This window comes from Gallus gallus, chromosome 13 (genome assembly GCF_016699485.2).
Source record: "Gallus gallus isolate bGalGal1 chromosome 13, bGalGal1.mat.broiler.GRCg7b, whole genome shotgun sequence".
In the NCBI taxonomy this organism is placed as follows: Eukaryota; Metazoa; Chordata; class Aves; order Galliformes; family Phasianidae; genus Gallus; species Gallus gallus.
The window spans coordinates 8725410-8744108 of NC_052544.1; the positions used below are offsets into that span (position 1 = coordinate 8725410).

Consider the following 18699-nt stretch of genomic DNA (forward strand, 5'->3'; position numbering starts at 1 on the left):
CCAACTCTTACTGTGTAATGCTACAAGTTTGTAAGCAAAGGGGATGAGCATCTATCGCCCAGCAGCATTGCTCAGGAATGGGAAGTATTTCAAAGTGGCTCTTTCTAGAAGTGAAGCAGATTCCTTCTGTGTGGATCACCACTCCTGCTGCGTAGGGAAACTTTCCTGTTTCCTTGAAGCAGTGATGGGAGGCCCTGCTCAGGGTGAGGTGCTCTTTTAAGGGTCCTATTGCCCTATTACACTTTCATAGCTCTGCATTTCACCTCTGCTTTATTGTACTTCTTTTGCTCTAATGGACTTTTAACAACAACCAGTAAAATACCAGTTCCTACTTCCTTGGGGTCTTTGGAGAAGGTATGTGCCATCTCTGGTTTTACATTATGATGCTGTATGCTGCCTCTCTAAAGAGCTATAGAAGCAGCTGTGTTTACAATGTTCTTCTGCCTGACCTCGGATTTTATTTCCCTTATGACCATCTCACATTCACTGTCAGGTACTGTTGCTCTAATCCTGGGATACTCTGCATTCCAGAATGGACAGCAATAAGTTAGAGCCAGCTTCTGTTTTTCTGCTGGAGACGTTATCCTTTCAGGGGGAGTTGCTAGAGGTGCCAAATGTTGCTTTCCTCGACATCCCAGGATTGTCTGGTGAAATTATAGGAAGGCTGTGTGCAATTTGGTTTCCTGGCCCTGGGGAGAAGGCTAGCAGCTGAGGCAAGAGCACCGGCCTAGACTTAGGCAGCAGTGGTTCAGGCAGAGATCCGTGAAGTAGCAGCCTTGAACCCTGGGTATCTGCTTTACCTGTGAGATTTCCAGAAAGCATCTGGGGAGTAAAATTTCCAGTTTGTTGAAAGGGGATGAATCTTCGTTTGAGGTTTGCTCTGACAAGCTTAGCCTATGGTATGTTCCCACTGTGCCCTAGGGTCCCCTTCATGAGAGGCACCCCGGTAGCAGAGCAGGTCAGTGCAGAGTGCATTTTTGAGCCCCTGCTGAGAAACATACTGGGAACGTTGTTAAGGAGAAGAGCAGGGTGAAGAGGAGGAGGAAATGGCCATGAGCCTTGCCCAAGAGGCAGGCTGGGAACAAGTGGTTTCATGACCGGAGCTCCAAACGGGAAGCCAGTGTCCCTTATCTCTGCGACTAATGGGCCCCATGACGTGGGCACAGTGGCCTATTTCTCTTTGCCTCAGTGATCCAGTCTGTGATTGAATGACCTCACCGCTTTGCCTTCCTATGTAAAAGCTTCGAGAGGTTCTGTTGTGTGCAGTTGATCCTTTGACTTCTACCAGCAGCCACTTCTTGCTCACTTATCACCAAAAGGCCTATGGGCATTTGCTCACAGACCGCACCTGGGGGCCCATTCTCTGACTTGTTCAGAACTGGAAATTTGCAAATAGAACCAGTGACCTTCTTAGCGTTTTACTCTGAAGATCTGGGCTGCATCAGCTGAGGTGCCAAAGCTGATGTCCTGCCAAAGCCCTGATGCAGATGCTCCCTTTTGTCAGGAGCATGGAGTTGGCTGTGGTGCTGGCCGGGCATGGTCACACCTGAGGCAATAAAGAGCTGGGGAGAAACCAGGTGCTGCTACAAAACAGGCTGGGGGCTGGGAAGGAGGAGAGAGATGAGGTGCTTTGGAGGAGTAATGCCTCTGCTGCCTGGAGTACTCCTTACCACTATATTTGGACATATGACTTAATCCCAATCACTGCCTAGTTTCCCAGTGATGAATACATAGAAGATTTAACACATTCCACCTGGAAGGAGAGGGCTCAGCCAAGAAGCTTCTAACTAGGTCGCTGATGAGCAATCTCGCCTCTCCCTCTGTGTCATTTTTGTTAATCACTTGAAAAATACGTTGAGTAATGATTGCAAGCAACTTGTCAAGCCAATTAAAAACAGAGAAAGGTAGGGCTGTGAAGCTGAAGACAAATGCTGTGCTGGTTTTAAATGAGTGTCTGCAAACCTCACTGACCTGTGAGTAATTACCTCAGAAAGAAATAGGTGGTTGTGTGTTTCTCAGTCTGAAGACTTGTTTCTTCTGAATCCACAGGGCAGGCAGTTCGCTGTGGTCCAGAGGTGTATCACCAGAACAGAATCGCTTTGATTCTGCCTTGTTAGCTGCCCTTGGTCTGGTCTGTCTATTAGCATATATACTCTTTGGCAAGGGCTTGTCAAAGGATTTCACACACTTTGAGCATTAAACAAAAATAACACAGAGCACTTAGTAGCAAAGATAATTTCTTTTATGCAGCTTGCTTGAGCATAAGTTCCCATACCTTTATTATCTATCATGCTGAATGATAAATTCTCAAATCTTCTTCCTTGAGACTGAACAGTGTCAGACTTCGATAGAGATGGAGCTGTTGGGTTCCCTCCGCATCTTCCTGCTTCAATGTGGTGCATTTTTCTGGAGTGTGTTCTCTAGGACATGTGGTTGTGCTTGCGTTGGTTCATTTGGTTTATATTTTAGCTGTGAGATGGATTGTGTGTGCCAACAATAAATATTTATACTTCTGTATTCCTTTTGCTCTCTCTCTCTATTTTGTCTTCTGTGAAATCTGTTTCATAGCACCCACAGTGCTGGCATATCACTGCTCTTTGGGAGGCTGTTACGTAGTGTTAGATCCTGCTGTCCAGGATGTTTCAACCCATCTGTTTCCTGACTTGAATCCTCTTCTCAATTTTAGTCGTTGCTTTTGATTACAGTTCATAGATTGAAATGGAATACTAAGGGAGAAAGGTGCAAGGTAAAGAGAAGTGAAAGAGGAGATCCTGGCACCCAAAAACAGAGCACCGATTATGGGAAGTGAAGGCAAAGTTTTTGTACCTGACATGGTCAGTCACACGTGGGGGCTCTTATGCCCTGTGGCATGCTGTGCTGTCTTCTGCTCTGTGCTTCAAAGTCTTTTTTTTTCTTTTTTTTTTTAACTTCACATGTAGGGCTGGTCATTTGGAGTTTGTGTTTTCACCCTCTTATGTTAAAAGTAGCTATATGCATGGACCCACTTGTGTCTTCTTTCTTCTAGAGTTAATGAGCTGTACGTGGATGACCCAGACAAAGACAGTGGAGGTAAAATAGAAGTGAATCTAAACATCAGTTTACCAAATCTGCATTGTGAATGTGAGTACCTTTTTCTCTTACCTGTTTTAATTCATATTTGAATAAGCCAGAATTTGTACAGTGGCCCCTCTGTAACAGGATGTCACATCACTGCAGCCTTTGCCAATACCCCATCACTTCATATTTCAGGCAAGGCCGGGCCACCAGTTTTCCTGGACCCTGTGTTAGTGCAGCCTGTGTTAGTGGCTGACCTCCCTTGCTACCTTCTTCTAAGTCCTTTCCCTTTTTACAGTGACCACTTAATGTCTGGGAGCCATAAACCTCCCAAGTTTTATTTGTAACTCTGAGTACACCAAACAGTCGGTGGTTTTTCACAGATCACCTACCTTGTCTACCTGAAGTTTTTCTGTTTATGCAGTTCAAATTGAAGTTAACTGGCAGGGTGTAAGATATATGTTTCTGTCAAGTAAACAGTCTGCAAAGTTTATTCTGGTATAAGGGTATGTGACATATGATGTTATTTTATTAGCACAATTTTGTCAAGTGTCAGGGAAAATGATGTGGACATTTTTCCAGTAAAAGCTGTGCGTGCTTTTCCTATGCAACCTTTCTGTTTTTCTCTCTTGATTTTTTTGTCTCCTCTCCTCCCTCCTATGCAGTAGTTGGACTAGACATCCAGGATGAAATGGGAAGGCATGAAGTGGGTCACATAGACAACTCAATGAAGATACCTCTCAATAACGGAGATGGCTGTAGATTCGAGGGACATTTCAGCATCAATAAGGTGAGTAGGAATGACGGTGAGTTTGGGCTGGCTCAGGAAATGATTGTAAGATCTATTTGTAAAATGCTATGAAAATTTGGGTGTCTCTGTCTCCCGTTCAGGGAGTTCATTTAGGGAGTCCCTAATCAGCAGGCGAAGTTGATTATCTTGGTGCTGAAGAATAATATGGGGGAGAGGAGGTTGTATAGTTAGAGCCACAGAGGACATGTTAGATCGGGCTTATTCTTATCGTTCTCCAAAGTAGGTAACCTGGATAGCATTCCTTAATAGTAGAGTGGCTCTGTGTTGTGGCCAGTGATGTCTCTTTGAATGCAGCAGCCTAACGTATAGGGGACGTATAAACGCCTGATGAATACTGAATGGCTTCTGTGTTCACTCGTCACGACTTTTGCACCTCCATGCAGAGGTATTTGGCAGTGTCTCTATCCAAGTGCTCGTTAGTTCCAAGAGCTGCAGAATGACAGGAATGTTCCCTGCTAGAAGATGCCAGCATAACAGGAACGGCTCCATGCTGAGACGTTTGGAATACATGCATGAGGCTTGTGCGCATGCTTTGTAGGGATGCTTTGCTTCTGCCTCAAAGAATGAAAATCCAGGCCTGGAGGAGGCTCCTCTCTGGGATGGGTGTGTTCAGGATTGAATAATCTTGCTATGTAATGCTGAAGATGACTAGATGGGGTGGGGGAGGCAGTGGTGGGGCCCACTGATGTCCTAAGAAGGGCGCACCCTTTATTCACGCCTCCTCATGTACCACAGGCTACAAAATCCTACTTCCTTCTTCCCCGCCCAGGTCATGTTAAATCTCATCTAAAAATAACAGGCAGAACCTCTTACTGATTCTGTGACATGGAAGGGATTAGGGATTAAAAAGATGATGTTTCTTTCCTCACCTCTAAGTCACCAAAACTACTGGCAGCTCATAGTCCACAAAACTGGGAAAGGGCTTCTGCAAAGGTAGGTAGTTCTCGTTCTGCTAATCCCAAAAGCACAGTGCTAAAACAGTTGGGGCTTTTTCTGGTGTATGTGGTCTGTGCTGCTCAAAAAAACACTTAGAAGGAGGCTGCTGTATGTGAGCACGAGAAAGTCCCTTCTCTGCTTTGTTTGTGCAAAACCATTAATTCCGTGGTCTTGTATAGTGGCTGCGACTAGAAGGAGGGAACTTACACCAGGACTTCTGGCTGTGAAAATCTGAGCCTCTCACATCTGAGGGAAAAGAAGGTCTTCAGTCCCTTGGCAGGAATTTTACAGGCTTCTGTGTGAGCCAGCATGTAGAGTGGGATGTGGCCCTGCTTTGAAACATGACTGTGAATTGCTGTTGGACACTGTTCTGTGGGACTCTAAGCTTACATAACAAAGACACACCCCTTTTTAAAGAGCTTATGTGAAGTTAGTTATAGGAGTAACTCTTGGCTTGATTAGAGCCTGGGCATATGGTAGTACATGGCAGGGCATCAAACCTGGAGTGGGAGAACAAGGTAGCATTGTGTACTTACTGCAGACTGCCACCCTGTTTACCAAGCTTGTGGATGACACAGCTTATGTCCACGCCTGAAAGTGTTCTCAGAGTACACTGCTGCACATCAAGTCATTTAATTTAGCTTTCCTGAAAGCACATGTAATCAGCATGTGGCCTCCCTTGGCCCTGACATTGAGGTCTCTACAGTGAGAACAATGGGCACCTGATGTGCAGTTGTTTTCCTGCTGTTGTCTGAGACTGATTCTTAGTGCTGTTAAAGGCTTTGCAAATTAAGACCATTTAATTTCCAGCCCTTTTCTCCCTAGGAAAAAAGTCTTGCACCCTCTGTAACAGTGATTAAGTTGAATTTGTTGAAAGGCTTCACAGTGTAGGGGTAGTGACCTGAAAACTTCGTCCATGCTAGAGCGATCCAGTTAGAATGACACCACTGCTCATTTTCTGCCTTGGAACTGAGTCCTTAGGTGAAACCTGTATTTTTTCAAAACTTTGTATTTCCCTGAATTAAAAACAAAAAACAAAAGCATATAGAAAATCTTGCATTGGGAGAACCAGGAGCTAAATCCAGCTATAAGCCAGGGCTTGAAGATGAAGGCCTGGCTTTGTTTGTACAGGATACCCCCAAAAATTTGTGGGTAAGAATGGGTTTTATATATAAAGAAAACCACCAGTCTTCTGAAATGTGAGGTATCTTATGATTGGTACTACTGTAAAAAAAAATATGCATAGCTTTCTTAGGATGTTCTGCAACAGTGGTCCCATTTACAAATGTGAGATGTTAAGCAGTTGTTACTGAGAGACTTGAATCGTATTTTAATGGGAAAGAAAGACATAGCCTTAAGTGTTAGGAATCCTAGAGCTGGGAGTGATCCACTCATCACTTCCTAGTCAGCAGCTGTGGCAATGAGAGCCCAACTCCTGGGATGTAACAGATCTTCGCTCTGCGTGCAGTTTGGTGCTGTTGGTCAAGTGCAGGAAGAAATTTCAGAGCCTCTCTGCAACATACCAGAAGTTGTCCACCGTTAAGTGATACCGCTTGCCAGCCTGGATGGATCCAGGCATTTCAACTTCATATCACAAAGCCTAGCAATGCCTTGAGGGATAAAATGAGAAATCCTGTCTTCCTTGTCTTGACTAATTTTAGGTCCCTGGTAACTTTCACGTGTCAACGCACAGTGCCACTGCGCAGCCTCAGAATCCTGACATGACTCACATCATCCACAAGCTCTCATTTGGGGACAAGTTACAGGTGAGTTTGCTTCCCTGAAAATTCCCTGTCTCTAGGGGATTGAATGCAACCACAGTAACTTTGATATTGGATTGTTTGGTTTTACACAAGGGCCATGTACAGTATGGGGAGGACAAGAATGAGCTGCCTGGGTAGGCAAGCCCATCCCTTGCATTCATGCAGTATGCATTCGGTCCAGAAGAGTTTGCAAACTTTACATGCCGTTACTTCAGGGAAGAGCGGTGTTCATCATAGAGTAACTTTGCTTTCTCCATCTGAAACTGAAAGTGCCTTTGGAAAACTGTGGTTATGTTCCTGCTAGCAGTGGCTCTGTGAAATACCATGCAGCACTGTTTTTAGTATTAATTTAGCAAATGTATCTTGACATTCTTTGCAGAGTAGCATTGAGTATACTGAGGGAAGATGTGTGCTCTCTACTGTCTTAGCATAGTACCAGTCAAGTTCTTTTTAATGTACGTCACTGTACTTCTATAGCAGACACCTATTAGTCAAATTTGTTCTGTGAAACACAAGCTAGACTTGTGTTTCACCAGTTCCCTGCAGGGAAGAAGCTGAATGCATGCACTTGCCCTGTGGATAGAGTTTCACCAGGTGTTGCAAGTTATGTAATAATTCCTGATTTCTCAATGAGTACAGATTACAGTACTTCTCAAGCCTACTTCCAAGGAGCTAGCATCACAGGTGGGAGTTGTATATGTGCACACCCAGTTTGCGACTCACCCAAAACATTGCTTCCCCGTAGTCTCTCTGTAATCTTCTTTCCTCAGCACAGACGTCTCATTAGTCTGCTTCTTGTACACCCACTTCCAAAACCCTTTTTCATGCTAACAAGTCTAAGCGTTGCTTTGTAGTCTTCTGACTCTGCTCCCGGCTTCTTTTAGGAAATATCTTGTGTGGGAACGCTGAAATATTAGCATATAAATAAGCTTGGCTTAATGTCTGTAAAGCACACAGAGATTATGAGAAATATTAGGTAAGTGCCAATAGGGAGTTGTGCAGTTTGTGTGGGAAATAGATGCTATAAGGCACTGTTCCCATTGTTTTATCGTGGAGTCCTTGAGCTGCATAGCCCAATTCATGGTATAGCTTCAGTTCTCAGTGCTGGAAATAAATATCACTGAGATGAGGATCTTGGCCAGCTGGGGGCAAAGGAGCAAGTGTCTTCCATGCTGGTAGTGAGAAACCTGTTCAGCAGACGTGTAGTTGACTCATGATTTGGACAAGCTCTGATTAGTTTTTTCAAAGCCCAGAATAACTACTCATTGTCTAGCATGTAAGTGCTGCTGATCCTGTAGGCAAAGGTAAGTTTAACAGTACAAATTAAAGAAGGCTGTGTTCACTAAACAGGTGCTATCAAGACTCAGCAAGCAGTATAGAGAGCCAGCAAGTACGGAGAGCTTTAAAGCTATGTAGATACATCTTCAAATATTTAGCTGTGCCTCCACCTGCTTTGATGTAATACATGCTCATATTTCTTAAAGGGAGTGAGGAGCTTGTCTCATTCGCTTGTGTCAAATGCTGAGACCTAGTTCTTTGTAGGATGTTGTTTGCTCTGCCAGAAGTATCCACTAAGGCACATAAGGAACAGTCTGTTTGAAATAAAGATTCAAATCTTGTCTGGCACTGAATGAGCTGCAGTTCTTCATAATAGCTGATGTATAATAGTGGCAGGCTTTGTGTTGATTTTTTCCTAATGTAAACAAGACAGAAGGTTGTTGCATGACAGGTAACCGAGTAAAGAAATGTGAAAAAGTAGGAGGTCCCTTCCAACCCCTGCAATTCTGTGGAATTGTAAAATTCTCTTGAGTGCTAGATTTCTGTGTTGAAAAATAGTAGTTTTTAACCTTTGCAAGAGGTCTTCCCTTTGTAATTGTATAGTTGCAAGTTACTTTAGCCTGCTGTTGGACTCTGATTAGTTAAGTTGTATATCTTTGAATGCCTTTGTAGAGGCTAAAGCCAAGGGTGCTGAAGGGCCTGGCAAGCATCTTGTGGAGGTCTGTCTTCCAGGAGGACCAAGTGTTGGCTTTAATGAACAACTGATTCACTTCCTTTGCTTCCAATACCTCTGCTCAAAGCACTGGATTTGGCCTTAGTACTGCAGTACAGTCCTGAGAACATTAGGCTGTACACCCTTGATAGTTTTCTCTTGCAAAGCAATTTTGTTACTGTGGCCAAAGTTTTATTGCTTCTTGAAGTCCCTCCAGGTACTTAACGAGGTACAAACAATTTACTGTTCCCCCAAGGAACGCACCTGTGCACTTTGTAGCACAGAGATTAATTAACAATCTATGGCAGCAAGTACTGTAATGGGTATCCAGAATATTCCACAAGGAAAATCATGGTAAGATGTCAGGCTGGGAGTTACAGATGCTATCCGTGCTGCAAAGGCAGAAGAGGCAGGTGCAGCAGAGGACCTGATGACACAGAAGCAGGCAGCTGTGGAGATGTCTGGTGGCAGTGTCTGTGTGGAAGCCCTGTAACTTGCAGCTATGCACACTTGTTCAGAGAGACAACAGAATGAACAACTCTTACATATAAACAGAAGTATGGATGCTGGGGAGCCAGGGACTAAAACATGAGCCCAAATATGCAGATACCTCACAGGACAGACACAGTTGTTTACTGAGCAGCAGCTCAAATATTTACTGTTAGTGTTTTAAGGGAACTTTAGCATTTCTGGCTCAGATATGCAGTGAGCTACGTACTTCTCAGCAGCACTGAGAGTGGAACTTAATACTGTAGCCCAGTCTGGTGGCTTCTCTTTCTTTGTAAGCTTTTTATACTGACACTGTCTGTGTATACAATAACCGAGTAAAGAATATATGGTCTGCAAGTACAGTTTGGAGATGGTTGCTGTTGTATAAAATATTTGAAATCCCTGCAGAGTGGGAGGCGCTGTAGAAGGTTCCGCTGATGCTTTTTCTCTGTGCCTGTTACCAGCACCTTGCAAGTTGAACTTGCTGTTAGTTTTATGTCTTTAGTTTTCTGTCTGGGAAACTAGGTCAGTTGTTTCTTCCTCCAAACCATCACCTACTCCATTGCATTCAGAACAGGAAAATAGCCATTAGGATCAGAGGAATATATCCGCATGCTGTTGGTTGCTAAGAGGACCTGGGAAGGAAATAGTTGTGCATTGTCCTGTGGGTGAGTTTTACGGCGTGACAACTCACACATTCATGATCAAATACTTCTTCTGAACGTTTCTTCCCTATTTTCTGGTTTAAGGGCAGGGATCTCCAGGTTGTGGAGGTATTTGTCCTTTCTCTGTAGCTCACTGTATGTTTTGTGAAAGATGCAACATCTAATCTACAGCTCTTGCTGTGGGTTTTTGTTGTCTAGAGAGTTCACAAATTGATCATTCTGTTGGTTGATGTTAGATTCCAGATGATCAGAGCATGTGGAAGGTATGGAGTGGAAATCCTGTTATTCTGGGCAAACAGATACTTGCATGCCTGGGACCAGCTGCAGGAAAAGCTGAATGGATGGCAGTGTTGGCATGTGACCTTCTGATCTCCAAGGGCATATTGTGCATGGTGTGAGGGCAGGGCTGATGTGTAAAGCTGTGCAAGCCAAACTGCTCTGACACCAGCTACCTATGCATGAAGACTCTAGAGTTTATCCTGAATCTGATTCCCATTTATTTCCCTTCAGCCTGATAGGTAAATTTCACAGTTAGCTATACAAAGCTCTTAAGTAATTATCTCTCAGTGAAGTTTCATAACTGGCCTTTTCCAGCCGCAATTCCTTTAGCTTTGCAGTGGCTTTGAGGAGTTTCGTGTTTTAAGACATTGTGAAATCAGCTTTTTTCCCCTGGAACCAACCCTTGCTTTGACGGTCACTGAGAAATATTACAAGTCATCTTCTGCTGCATTGAGGCTTTGTTTCTGGAAAGGCTGAATCAGGCTGATCTCCTTGTAACAGGATAGGACAGGGAAGAAAATGTCAAGACTGCCAAGTTAGAGCGGAACTTCTTCACATGTCTTTCTTCTTTCCAGGTCCAGAATGTTCATGGAGCATTCAACGCCTTGGAGGGAGCAGACAAACTCAGCTCAAATCGTATGTATTTGATGTATATGTGATTTCAGATCTTAGCTGCTCTCTTCAGGAGGGAAAACAAAGCTGGTCATGCAACACTGATGTATCCAGAAGTCCTTAGTTTGCCTTTGTAACCAAAATAGTCCAGACAAGGCTGACTGTCACTTACACCTTCTCTAGTACTGGAAGAGAAGTCTTGGGTCCAAAGGGTCCTTTGCAGTCCTTTTGCAATCTGGTTATTTTCTCCAGTTTTAATATAACCATCTGCTGTAGAATAGTTTTGGTTTTTTTCTTTTTTAAATCCACAGTATATTCTTATAGCTCTCCTTTGCTTCAGCAACCACAACTAAAAGTTTTCCTTGTTCTTAAGTTGTAAATTTGCTCATGCCTTAAGTTCTACCCAGAAAATGGGAGATTTTTTTTTCATTGTCCTTCTTCATCACCAGCAACAAAAAAACAAATTCAAGTGCATGCTACAATTCAGCCTAGTTTTTCTCCTTAAATTCTTCAGGTTTCTACAGGATATCAGTCTTGTCCATTTATTGGAACAAAATTTTTATGGCTGTTCCTGAAGCTAGACAGCATTTTTTTTTCTCTTATATGTCTTTGTGTTACACTTAGTCAAAGGATTCTGCAGAAAAATAATTTAAATTCTGTTTTAAAACTGTTTCAGCAGATACAAAGTAGAAAATGACCGTAGCCATTTAAGTAATGAAAAAGGATTGAGTAGTTGTTAAGCAGCTGTGGGAGAAAGAGGGGAGAGAAAGAAGTAAAGTTGGATGCTCAGAAGAAATGGGACCACACAAGTCATGGCGCCTCGGCACTTTCTGTCAGAAGCATCTGAATGAGCTGCAGTTCTAACCTGAGCTAGTGCTTGATCTCACTAGGACAGCTTTTTGTGGTGCCAGTCGTTTATAGTTGCAAACAGGTAGGAGTTTTCAAGTGACCCAAATGTAAAAGATAAGGAGGAAGGAGATACCTTTTCTGTCAGATCACGTTTTAGTTGATTTCCCGTGTTTACTTTGGAATATTATGGCGTCTGTGATTCCTTTCTCTGAGTGCTGATTTATACTTTCTTTTTGTGATCACAGCTCTAGCCTCTCATGACTACATACTGAAGATAGTCCCAACAGTGTACGAAGACATGAGCGGCAAGCAGCGATACTCCTACCAATATACGGTCGCTAATAAGGTAAAGAAGTCGTTTGTTCTTGGAAAAGCTCCTCATTGCAGCCCAGTGAATGCATGGAAGATCTTCATTCACCATTCTTCCTCTCTCTTACACATCTGCTCTACAGCCATGTACATTTGTTTGTAGGTGAGCAGTAGCCTCTGCTGGGAGAAGGAGGAACTGAAGCTCTTGAGAGCAGGGCTCGCTGTTGCTCCTGGTGCTGGTGCTTACTAGGATTAGGATTGTGAGGGCAAGTCAGAGCAGATACTGGTTTTCTTTTAGAGCACAGTATTGTTACTCCCAACTATATCGTGTCAATTTAGCTAACATAGATTTCTGTAAGATACGTGGAAGATTTGTATGTGCTGCAGTTCTTGTGATTTGAATCAAGAGGGATTTGAATGCAAATTGAAATCCAGCTGAACGTACTTCCACATAGTTTTGTTAATAAAACAATCTCAGTTGTGATGGGTGTATCAGGCAAATAAATTATCAAAACTTATGACACGGGCTGGCTTACAGAACTGTCAGTCAGTTTAGCTGACCAAGGGGGTAACTTTCTTAAAGATTTTATAACTGATATCTGCAGCATCAAATATGTAACACTTGACTAGTTCACATCATCTACTTTATTATAGTGGATTATGGTAGTTGTAACTTGATAGTTCTTGAATAAATTTACAATAAATAGATATAAGTAGATTTCATAATAAAGTGTGTTGGGAGGCTGGAGGGCCAAGACCCTATTTAATTACTAAGGTAAAATTTCTCATTCAGTTAAAAACAATTTGTCACTCAGGTGCTAAGTGGAAGTCTAGAGTCTTTTTCTAGTGTCTGTGAATACTGGTGTGTCATAGCTGAGGTGGAAGCACATGCTCTTACGGACTAGTTCTCAGATTAGTGTTCCTGTCTTGCAGCTTTGGGGTTTGCTTGTACTGTGTGTCCCAATGATTTGGACGTCTCTCTCTGTTCAGTTTACAGTGTATTTTTTCTGCTTAATGTCACTATTGCTGTTCTGATAAGACTCTTGTGACACAAGTTCTGAAAGCAATTTGGAGAACAGACAGCAGGAGCTCTTGACACTTCTGTGATTGTGGTTGAAAGTTCAGCCAAGACTGACTCATTGAGGCAGAACTGTTGGTGGGGAAAAGGGGAGAGGAAAGAAAAAATGAAACCAGTTCTGTCAAAATGGAAGCATGGAAAAACAGTGCTGCTTCTGCAGTTTCCAATTAAAAATAGAAATTCTCATATCACTGTGTTTAGTCTTTGACTCCCATACTTTATTAGTGGGAAACAGAAATTGGAAGCCATTAGAACAGTCTGCCATAGGTTGGCTAGTGTGACAAGATGAAGGAGATGTGGCTGACTGTCTTCTCTCCCCCTTTACCTTCAAGGTCTTCTGTTTCCCCGCTTACCCAAATAGCCACTATCTTAACATACACTGCAGAATGTCTGCAGTAAGAGCCTTGAAAACACTCAAACTAGGCATTTCAGCACAGTTCTGCTGTTTTTATTATCTTTGAGGGGAAAAAGAGAAGACTAGAGGGAAATTTGGGAGTTATATATGACCAGTTAAGGAGATTGATGCTGTTTTATTGTTTCCCTCTGAGCTCATGGAGAGAGTAAAGTTGTCTTTTTTGTATCGTGCTCATGGGTGTTTCTTCATCTTTTCAAAGTATATGAGCTTGTCTTTGCCTCTGCAGGAAGGAGAACTGAAACTGAAAAGGTCATCTGAGTTGGCAGTCCTGTCATAGGGATAAAAGAAGGAAAGAACAACTGGGTAAAGATGCAGGCTGTGCTGTGTACGTGCTGCTGGCTCTGTGCTGACTCCTCAGCAGATTTTTTTTCTTTTTCTTGTCTTGAAATCAATGCCCTAATCTTTGAAACTGAGAGCACAGACAGAATAATATCCTCAGAAGGATGTGCCAATTGATGCTAAGCCGATGTTAGTGTTTCTTCTACATTAGCGTTGCACTCTGTGATTTAACAGGGTATTGTCCCATTGCTGATACGTTGCACTGTAGCAGTTATTACACAAATGGAGTAAATGAGGTTATCACTGGAAATCTAGAGACGTCTGTCTTCAGCCAACTTGGAATATTTTTGGGACTTTTTGACAGGTTTTTTCTGTATAGAGCTGTATTCCAGTTTGCAGCATGATTTTTAAATGTACAAAATGGATCTTTAAAGGATCCATTTTAAATTGCTGTACATAATTCATACTGAGTAGGCAAAGCATTCACATTGTTTCAGTGTGCGGGGTCTCACAGACAGGAATTGCTGATTGCTGTTCTGAGTGCAGACAAGCAGGGATTTTGAGGTTCTTACAAACTAAGTCCTGTTTGTTTTATGATTTATTTTTTTTATGATTTACATACCAAGAGTACAAAAACTTCATCTACAACCATTTACAGTTGCGTTGTATTTAAATAAAGCAGATCTGCGCTAGAGGAATCAGTGACAGGCTGTTTACTACTAAGCACCATCACTCTGTTCCCAGCTGCATTACAGTCAGAATATGAAGAAATTGCTTTCCTATTTGATGAGGATAGAGAAAAGAGCATCGTACCAGAGTTAATTGTTTACTTCTTCAGTTGATCTTCAGTACAGAACAGTAAGCAGAAACTCAGGGACTCTTAGGGATCAGATTCGCAGAAGCAGTTTTATTGCAGACACTGTATGCAGAATGGGATTGTTCATGCTGTGTCATTTTCTCTGCTTTCTTTTTTAGGAGTATGTAGCCTACAGTCACACTGGCCGCATTATCCCAGCTATCTGGTTTCGTTATGATTTGAGTCCTATCACAGTGAAATACACAGAGAGGCGACAGCCTTTGTACAGGTTTATCACATCGGTGAGTTACTCAAAATCTGTGGTTCTTCTTTCTCTTGCCTGCTTTCCATTTCTCTTCCGAGCCTTACTTTCCCAGAAGAACTGTGTTTCTGCTTCAGGGCATTGTGACATGATTGAAATAAAATAGTACATCACCACGCTTGTGCTGTGAAGTGTAAGTGAGGTAACTGGCTAATCCTATACTCTGACAATTTGATTTAATAGTTAGGCACAAGAAGAAAGAAAATTATCCTATTCCAGACGTGCCAAACTCTGTCTAGGTAGGGTGAACATGATTGCAACATGCCAGAAACTTGGAACTAAACTAACGAGGTATGCAGTAAAGCAGGCTGCAATAAGCTGCCTCACTAATGATGAGGCCTAACTTGCAGAGAAGGCAGGGCGGTTGTTTAACTCAGTATGGCTGCTTGGTTTAATATGGGTATGCCAGTTCCAGGTGTCTGCTCCCAGGCAGAAGTGGGGAAGAGCTACATCATAACATTCCAGAGGTGTTTTCCTGACCAGCTGCGTTCAGATCCATCCAGATAACATCCTGCAGTAATGATTTCAGTATCTGTAACAAAATTGTACTGCCCAAAATGCTAACTAGACAAAAAGTTATTTCGAGATCTTCCAGATCTTTAAAAAATGCGTCCTGAGGAAACTGGCTTAAAATATAAACTGTGGTCTTTTGTGCTAGTGAGGCATGGTAGAATGTAAAGTAGCTAATAAATTGGCTGGAACGAAGACCTCGGATTTTGATTTTTAGACGGTTTGAGTACGTTAATAGAAAGCAACATATAAACAGTATGGCTATGTTGCACTTAAGGATTTTGATTTTGCAGCTTTTGACGAACATTAAGTTCCTTTCACTTAACATCAGAGATGTGTGTGATCTCTGGGATATACGAATACCAAGACAAAGAGGCTTGAAGCAAAACCTGTCACCATTTAAGACTTTCTCTTCTTAGCATGTCTGCCTGGCTTCAAAACATAATCCTCAAGAAGATCAAACATCAACATTTTATGATTTGGCCTCTCATACTGCCTCTACTTCTTTCCCTAACAGTATACTCTCACAGCTTTCTTAAGCTCCTTGTTGGGGGTGGAAGTGTGAAGGTGTTTTTAAGAGGAACAATATTTAGAAGTCCGAGATAGCTGGCATTATTCTCTGTTGTATCCATTGAATGCATTTAAATGGCATCTTCATTGAATGTGATGCTATGCTTCAGAATTCACATATAGGGTCCAGAGGAGTGGCTTTTCTCACTGATTGCCACATTGACCTTTGGATATGATATCACCCAGCTAGAGCTTTGCCCTGTCCCATCTGTAAAGTTTGGCAGTTGTGTGCTGCCTCCTTGACTGCTAAAGAAGAGTTTTTTAATTGTTTGTTATCTACTTTGGTCTTAAATGGCTGTAAACTGAAGCAGCTCACTTGAGGCCCTTCCAATGTAACTTCATTCCTGTGGATGACAATATTGGCAGTAGCTGTTACACAGTGTGTCATACACAGCTTTGCCAGGCCCCTTTCAGAGGTGGCTGACGTAGAGGCAGATCCTTGTTACAGACATGCTGTAGCATGGCTATCACCATGGCTCACCTGGTGCAGAAGATCTACTCTTGCACTCATTTAGGCTGGGAACATTTTATGCTAGGGCAGCCTTGGCTTGGTGCGTGTGCTGCACTTTAAGCTTCATAGTATTCAGGGTGGTACTGACAAGGCTGAAGGGAAACAGGGTTGCAGGTGATTAACACACCTTTTGTCCTAGGTTTCCTTGCCCTGTTTTGATGACATGATCTACTATGTTGTCCTCTCCACTGCTCTAGCCCCTTCCTGTGTATCCAGCGTGGCCTTTTGCATCACAGTTGCTCTGGAGACCAGCTCATGATCAGCAGCAGAGGCTGCAGCTACCTTGCCCAGGCAGAGATGTGCTGGGGCATCTGGAGTCATTGCCCAATGGGACCGTGGGAACTCATAATCTATTTCTCAGCTGCAGCTGCTTAATTTAAAAAAGCATACAGACTTGGAGTGGGTGCTGTGGCATCTTGCATTGAACAGATAGTTTGCTAGGGAACCAAAGCAAATTGAAATGTGTCCTGGGGTGTGAGAGACTCCTGTGGGTTTAAAAGAAGCATTAGCAGGGCTGGAAATGCAGTACAGTGTGTGGTTGGCTGCCAGTCAGGGTCAACAGCACTGATATTGGAGGGGCACTGAGAAGGGGCAGTCCCATGTTGGTGAGAGATGTATTGACTGCTCAGTAGAAAGCCAAAGGAATTCCTGCTGGTGGGGAGATTATCTGATGCTCTTTGTTAGTATTACTTTTGCCTTCCAGAAAGTTCAGTGCTGCTCAGGGTGGCATGCCTAGTGTTGGTCCCTGGTCTTCCGTATTCCCAGCTGAACCACTGTGCTGTGTGTTCCAGCACTCAGACTCATGCCTGCTCCATGGTTTTTGTGCTATGGAGAGTTATTTTCTGTACCATGCCAGAAGTGCTTCCTGTGTAGGACAGAGGCTTTGGTTTGGGATTGATTTTACTTTACCTGTCAGGCTTGAAAAAAATCCAGTACTAAGTAAGAATATTGCTTGTAAGTCAGTGCTGCCACTGATGCCACATAGTGAATTTGCCTGGATCCTGGGGTTAACCACACACAGCTGGTGCAGTGTTAAACACAGGAGTTTGAGCCTCTTAAACCATACTGCTTAAAATTAAGGTATGTCCCAGTAAAGAGAAGTCATTCATGGATTTGTGGTTGAGGTTATGGAGAAAGGGAGAAAGTTTTGCTGCTGAAAATGTGTGCATTCATGTAAGTGGCCAAGCTGAAAGAAGGGTTTTATTATGAGGTCAGTGTAGAGGCTGGAAGGGGACAGCAGGCAGAAAACGAGGCAAATTTCTGGTGAAGCATTCAAAATGCAAGAGAAGAATAAAGATTTTTTCCTGATATGAGAGGACCGGTCAGCCCACTTGGTATGAAAGGAATTAAGCTGGAAATAATTGGAAAAAATGGTTGCGGGGAGAATTATTTCCACTGTGTGACTTGTTGCCAGCAGGTAGCACAGGTTCGGTCCATGGAGTTTTTACAGCCAAGATAATGGTGTTCTACAAGATGTGCTGCAGGTCAGCCAGAAATTCTGCAGCTTACCATGTTGGGAATTACCTGGTGCTCCTACAGGTCTCCTTTGACCTTTAAAATCATCTTCAGGTTTTAAAACATCTTATGGGATGAGTTCCACAATGATGTACCCGACTTTTGCCTTTCTGTCATCTGTCTTGCTGCATTTCCTCCTCCATACCCACTGGTGCCCTTCAGCCTGCACACCAGCCTCTGTACAAAACTAATACTCTGTTAAAAAGCCTCCTGTGTAGCCCACATTGCATGGTCTCTCCATCCTGTAGTTATTACATTTCTGTATTCCTTTTCCTTCCTCTTTGAATGGTTAGGCCTGAATCAAACTCACGGGGACAAACACACATCATTCCCAGTATAAAACTCCATTAAATATGAATAAGTGCATGATGCCTGACTTCCTGCAGCGCTGCGAAGGAGCAGTGCTCTGTGAGCACTCACATGGCGATGATTCGGAAACGTGATGGTGCAGCTTCTGTGCTGACCGAGAGACCAACCCCAGTGCTGCCTTTCTTTGTCACAGCAAAGCAGAGCTGTGTGCGTGCTGGGAGGCAGGCTCCAAGCAAATGCCAGGTGTGTGTGACTCATAAACACTGTGCAGTACAGAGCAGTACAGTGCAGATGAATATACATTTTTTTCTGTTCCCCCCCCCTGCAGTGCTGTACTGAAATCAGATTTTCCTACCATATGATGCAGAATCTTAGTGTTGGACGGTCCTTCTGGTTGCAGTGTAAATATCGTGTCAGCTGAGCTGCCCAGAACTGAAATAACCCAACTCCATCGCTGTCATTTTCTCCGAAAAGTCACCCTGCATCACACTGTGGGGACTGAGGGGGGTTGACAGCAGGCGGAGGGGACACAGAGGACTTGTCCCCTAAAATTGCCGGCATTGCCTCGGGCTGGTGGTCTGGTTTCTGAAGCCTTTATCTTCTGGAATGCCAGCCTTCCTGCAGAAGTTATGTTTAC

The 18699-nt window shown here is 43.2% G+C and overlaps 1 protein-coding gene across 2 annotated transcripts in view; it reads left to right on the plus strand.

Moving 5' to 3' along the window:
- ERGIC1 (endoplasmic reticulum-golgi intermediate compartment 1) overlaps positions 1-18699 on the plus strand; it is a 59691-nt gene that overhangs the window by 33498 nt on the left and 7494 nt on the right. For both annotated transcript variants that reach the window (XM_015293837.4, XM_015293836.4), the window contains exons 4-9: positions 3026-3120; positions 3720-3844; positions 6463-6567; positions 10563-10623; positions 11694-11794; positions 14505-14627. In XM_015293837.4, the coding sequence (XP_015149323.1) occupies positions 3026-3120; positions 3720-3844; positions 6463-6567; positions 10563-10623; positions 11694-11794; positions 14505-14627 (610 nt within the window). The remainder of the gene's footprint in view (positions 1-3025; positions 3121-3719; positions 3845-6462; positions 6568-10562; positions 10624-11693; positions 11795-14504; positions 14628-18699) is intronic.